The sequence below is a fragment of the Poeciliopsis prolifica genome, unplaced genomic scaffold (assembly GCF_027474105.1).
Source record: "Poeciliopsis prolifica strain line A6 unplaced genomic scaffold, Auburn_PproV2 SCAFFOLD110, whole genome shotgun sequence".
Classification (NCBI taxonomy): Eukaryota; Metazoa; Chordata; class Actinopteri; order Cyprinodontiformes; family Poeciliidae; genus Poeciliopsis; species Poeciliopsis prolifica.
Window position 1 is genome coordinate 332,719 of NW_026562485.1, and position 6,110 is coordinate 338,828.

Consider the following 6,110-nt stretch of genomic DNA (forward strand, 5'->3'; position numbering starts at 1 on the left):
TTTTGTTGATTTGAGTTTTATTGTGATAACTGCGCAGTTCTTTCTATTGGTGGAGGGAAGCAGCTCAAAGTCAAACGGACACTTTAGAAAAGTCTCAATTTTTAAAGATGAGAGAAAATATCTAATCCATGATAATTTTGTAGTAATTTAAATGTTTCACAAAAATTACAATTTATAATTGTTATCCTTGTTAGATGTCAAACCAAATATTTTAGAAATTAAACAGATTTAAAATCAAAACCCCGGAACTCAGCAGCAAAGCGGAACTCCTGCGGCTTTTATTTTGAAAACTGGAAGCGGAAGTGCAGGGAGGAAGCGGGCTGCTGTGAACGCGGTGAGGATGAGGAGGCCCGTCTCCAGTTTGGGTTTGGGCTCCAGTTTGAAGGGGAACTGGTGAGAGCTGGTTTCCAGTTCACCACAGACCTGCAGGACCTGAACCCGGAACACCTGAGCGCAGGTAGAGCGGCCCATCGCGTCATCTCATGACGTCATAATGCTTTGAGGCATCTCGTTTTTCATACTGAGGCTAAAACTGCTTTTCATCCATAATTAGGTTTTGTTAAAGTAGAAACTAAATAAAGTTTCGGTTAAATTTGTTCTGGGACAGAAATTCTGGAAAATATTTTATAGAAAATTACAATAATTTTTCAATGAAAATATTTTTCTGTTTATAGATATCAGGTTCTGATAACTGATATCTGGTTCTGGTTCTGTGATTGGTCCAGTTTATGGATAAAGACGATTTTTTTTTCTTCATCATTAAACCTGAAATGATCAGTGATTGGATTCACCATCAGAAAATGGATCAAATGTGATCAATCAATTATTACTGTCAAATATTATTTTTATGTTTTTACTTTTTTATGCCTAACTCCAAAAAAATTATGCAAAATATAATTAAAAAAAGACGTTTATTGTTGATGTTTTGATCATCATTATGGACATTTTTCACCTTCTTGCCTTCCACAAATCCTTCTTATAATAATCAAGCATAAAAAACAGTAAACTGTGATTAATTACTGGAGGTTCTGGTTCTGTTTCATAGTTTCATATTTTTATTATTAAAATTTTATAGAAAAAGGAGCATTTTAATTAATTATGTAAATTGAACATTAAAGATGTGTTTTTACTCTAAAGTTAAATTTTTAAATAAGATTTTCATCTTACTATTTATTTTCAATAAGTAATTTAAAGCTATTTAATGACATCACACTGCTTTTTCTAACTACAGAAATGTAAAATGTTGCTCTGATTTGTCATGTGTGCAGAGGCTGGAGTGTCCCAGCAGGAGGCGCTGGAGGCGCTGCAGGCTGCCAGCGCGGGGCGGGCGGTGCCCCGTGACGGCGCTGGAGCTCCTGCAGAGGGAGGAGGAGTTCAGGAGCATCGTGACGTTCTGCTCCCGGCTGGACGAGGCGCTCGGGGGAGGAGTTCCTGTCGGGAAAGTGACGGAGATCTGCGGAGCTCCAGGAGTTGGGAAAACACAGCTGTGGTCAGAAAACACACACCTGGTGGCGCACACTGCGGGTCATGACAGGCGTTTCCCTCATGACCCGGAGCGTGTCTCCGGTTCTGAACATGGCTGGAAGTAACAGCCTGGCAACAATCACCCACAGGCTGAGGTCACCAAGGTCACTACTGGAATAGAATAGATTCAACTTTATTGTCGTTGCATTGTCACATGTACTGAGCAACGAAATGTCGTTTGCATCTATCCAGAAATGCTATACAGGATATAAATATTATTAACAGTTGTACAAAGATATAAACAGAGAATAATATTGATGTGCGATAAATAAAATGTTTTGTACAGCTATGTACATATTATACAAATTACACAGATTATTCAGAATATACAGGAATATGAAGAATAGATTGTATATATATTAGTTGATGACCTTAGGGTCGCTAAGGTCATTAATGAGCCAGCTGAGGTCACTAATTGGGTCATTGGGGTCAATAGGTGGTAGAGGTCAATGAAGAGTTTGATGAAATATTTAATTTGAATATTTCTGCACCCAACTCGTCCCTAAAGACGCCATGTTTTGGTCCCGTGTCCCAAGCTGTGATTGGCTGATAAGCAGCCAATCAGAAGCCATCGGGTTCATCCTGTGAGCCTCAGCAGGTGATGGCGGCATGAGGTCAGATCCAACGTGGGCACATCCTGTCTGGAGGCCTCTGTGCATGACCACTTCCTGCCCTGTGGGGGGCGCTGCTGCTGTATGAAACATCACCACAAACTGGACCCAGAACCGGGTTCCTCTGAAGAAACGGGTTCATTTCAAATCTGGAACCGGTTCGGAAAGAAACCTTAGACCAGTTTAAGCTGCTGGTTCTGGTTCTGACCGGTCCTGGTTCTGGTTCTGACCGTCCTGGTTCTGGTTCTGGTTCTGGTTCTGACCGGTCCTGGTTCTGGTTCTGACCGGTCCTGGTTCTGGTTCTGGTTCTGACCGGTCCTGGTTCTGGTTCTGGTTCTGACCGGTTCTGGTTCTGGTTCTGACCGGTCCTGGTTCTGGTTCTGGTTCTGACCGGTCCTGGTTCTGGTTCTGGTTCTGACTGGTTCTGGTTCTGGTTCTGACCGGTCCTGGTTCTGGTTCTGACCGGTTCTGGTTCTGGTTCTGACCGGTTCTGGTTCTGGTTCTGACTGGTTCTGGTTCTGGTTCTGGTTCTGACCGGTCCTGGTTCTGGTTCTGGTTCTGACTGGTTCTGGTTCTGGTTCTGACCGGTCCTGGTTCTGGTTCTGACCGGTTCTGGTTCTGGTTCTGACCGGTCCTGGTTCTGGTTCTGGTTCTGACCGGTTCTGGTTCTGGTTCTGACCGGTCCTGGTTCTGGTTCTGGTTCTGACCGTCCTGGTTCTGGTTCTGACCGGTCCTGGTTCTGGTTCTGGTTCTGACCGGTCCTGGTTCTGGTTCTGGTTCTGACCGGTTCTGGTTCTGGTTCTGACCGGTCCTGGTTCTGGTTCTGGTTCTGACCGGTCCTGGTTCTGGTTCTGGTTCTGACTGGTTCTGGTTCTGGTTCTGACCGGTCCTGGTTCTGACTGGTCCTGGTTCTGGTTCTGGTTCTGACCGGTTCTGGTTCTGGTTCTGACTGGTTCTGGTTCTGGTTCTGACCGGTCCTGGTTCTGGTTCTGACTGGTTCTGGTTCTGGTTCTGACCGGTCCTGGTTCTGGTTCTGACTGGTTCTGGTTCTGGTTCTGGTTCTGGTTCTGCCCAGCCTGCAGCTGGCCGTGGACGTCCAGGTGCCGGCGGTGTTCGGCGGTCTCGGGGGTCAGGTTCTGTTCGTGGACACGGAGGGCGGGGTTCCGGGTCCAGAGGCTGGTGGACCTGGCCGGCGCCGCCGTGCGCCGCTTCTCGCTGCTGGCTGAGGATGAGGAGCAGCGTGTTGCCATGGCGACCTTCACCGTGGAGACCATCCTGTCAAACGTCTTCCTGGTGGGTTTCCTGGTTCTGCTGGTTCTGGTTCTGGTTCTGATGGACCCGGTTCCTGTAATCGGCCTCCGCCTTCGGGAGATGCTGTTGCCGTGGTAACCCTGCGGCAGCAGGGCTCTGATTGGCTGTGTTCTCAGGTGCGTTGCCGTGACTACGTGGAGCTGCTGGCCGAGCTGCGTCTGCTGCCCGACTTCCTGTCGGACCGGCCGAGGCTCCGCCTCCTCGTCGTGGACAGCGTGGCGTTCCCGTTCTTGCGTCTCCATGACGATCTGTCCCGGAGGACACGCCTCCTCCAGGGCGTCGGCCTGCGGCTTATCGCCGCGGCGACGGGCCACAACATCGCCGTGGTGACCACCAACCACACCACCACGAGGCTGCGCGGCGGCCGGGCGCGGCCGGCGCCGGCGCTCGGCGACATCTGGGGCCACGCCCCCTCCGTCAGGCTCCTCCTCCGGTGGGAGGAGTCACGGCGCATGGCCTCCATCGTCAAATCCCGGGTCACATGGACTCCAGCGTCCAATACCAGATCACCTGCCAGGGCTTCAGGGACGCGGACCAATCAGAACAGCCGCAGAGCAAAAGGCCTCGAACTCAGACCGACCAATCGGCTTCCAGCAGGAAAAACACTGTAACATGATTAAAGCCAATCGGAGATGAGAGCCTGAAGTTCAGTCTGCACTTCTGCTCTCTGCTGGCTTCTCATTGGCTGAGAGGAACTCACAGGTGCTCCTGTGCAGGTGTGTTTGCTGCTTTTACCTGCGCTGCTCTAGTTAAGCCCCGCCCCCAGCGTGATGTCACTCAGGTGAGGCTGCAGCAAATCCAGACAAAGAAACTTTAACCAGATCCTGGAGCTGCAGGCGTCCAGGTGTGTCCAGCTGCTCCTCCTGGCCTCCATCACCTGTCTGTCACCTTGGAAACTGAGTTTCTCTGGATGTTTTGGTTGAAGAATAAATCCACGATTTTCTACAGATCTCCTGGTTTAACTCACTGGACGCAGATTCTTATTGTCTTTTTTATAAAGTGAAAAGTCTTTGTTAAGGGAATGTATATTTGCTTTATTAAAGGAAGAAAAATGATTTTCTGTTTTCATAATAGTAATGACACTTTTGATTTGAGACTCTCACCTTACAGAAGGCAAAAATAGTAAATCGGTGAACATGTTGAGTATTTAATCGTGTTTTCAGCAATAAAAACATGATTTGAGTAACTTCATGTTCAACAAATAAATAAAAATCTGGGAAAATAAATTCTGCTTTTGGGAGGATCTGATTCTGCTTACAATGAAATTAAAAATATACTTATTAATAAAGAGAAATATTTAGGCCCGAGCAGCTAAGCGCTGCGAAGGCCTATTGTTTCTGTACTGTTTCTTATTATTAGGCCCGAGCAGCTAAGCGCTGCGAAGGCCTATTGTTTCTGTACTGTTTCTTATTATTAGGCCCGAGCAGCTAAGCGCTGCGAAGGCCATGTTTTCCTATTGTTATTAGGCCCGAGCAGCTAAGCGCTGCGAAGGCCTATGTTTTCCTATTGTTTATTATTAGGCCCGAGCAGCTAAGCGCTGCGAGGCCTATTGTTTTCCTACTGTTTCTTATTAGGCCCGAGCAGCTAAGCGCTGCGAAGGCCTATTGTTTTCCTATTGTTTATTAGGCCGAGCAGCTAAGCGCTGCGAAGGCTATTGTTTCCTATTGTTTATTAGGCCCGAGCAGCTAAGCGCTGCGAAGGCCTATTGTTTTCCTATTGTTTATTATTAGGCCCGAGCAGCTAAGCGCTGCGAAGGCCTATTGTTTTCCTACTGTTTCTTATTAGGCCCGAGCAGCTAAGCGCTGCGAAGGCCTATTGTTTTCCTATTGTTTATTATTATTATTATTCTTCCACCCAAATGAATTGGCTTTTTGGGGCTTTATCATATTCAAAAACTCACCAAACTTGGCGGAGGCCTTAAGCCTGTTTAAAATTTACGTATTTTAAAGTCGTAGCAAAAATTGCAACAGAAATGTCTCTACGGCGCCACCTAGAAATTGGAAAAACACACTTTTTTACCCTCTGCTATTCACTTACTTTATCGTAGACACATGAAATTTGGTACACTTGTAGAACTCCCCAAGACGCTCAAAATTTACAATTAATGTCATAGTGCAAAGTATCACAGGAAGTCAGCATTTTTGATTGAAGTTCCCATTTTGACCCCATTTTTGCCGATTTTTGCCATTTACAGCCTTTGTATTTGATCTATCTCCTCCTAGGGATTTCGATTGATCGACTTCAAACTCGGTCAGTCTGTTCATAAGGCATGTCCATCTAAAGTTATCTAAACGGTGAGTTTTTTGAGTATGCTGAAGGGGGGTTAGCAGGGGTCAAAGTTCACCTACTCGCCATAAAAAAATAAACTGGCTATATCTCTTACACAGAAACTCACAGAAGCATCAAAGTTTCTGTGATTGATCATCATCGGGTCTTCTACAATACCCTATGGTCGAATGATGACATCACTTAGGCCACGCCCCCTGAGAACAGGAAGTGTAATGTTTTACTGTGAACTGTCGCTATCTGACCCCTTTGACCTCATCAACATGAAACTGTGCCAGACACAGAGAACATGTTGGTGTATTGAGGATTCTAACCCGACCAGCTTCAATGCAGCAGGTGGGCGTGGTGGCGTGGCGAAGTCACCTGTAACGCCATCGC

At 46.7% G+C, this 6,110-nt stretch overlaps 1 protein-coding gene across 1 annotated transcript; it reads left to right on the forward strand.

The window, feature by feature from the left end:
* The first annotated feature begins 340 nt into the window (after positions 1–340).
* LOC129354451 (DNA repair protein RAD51 homolog 3-like) lies at positions 341–4,347 on the forward strand. Its single transcript, XM_055023911.1, is given in 8 exon segments — positions 341–386; positions 389–457; positions 1,269–1,332; positions 1,334–1,489; positions 3,211–3,292; positions 3,294–3,428; positions 3,563–3,914; positions 3,917–4,347. Coding segments are annotated over 8 exon segments (1,050 nt in total). The 3' UTR covers positions 4,063–4,347.
* The last annotated feature ends 1,763 nt before the right edge of the window (positions 4,348–6,110 follow it).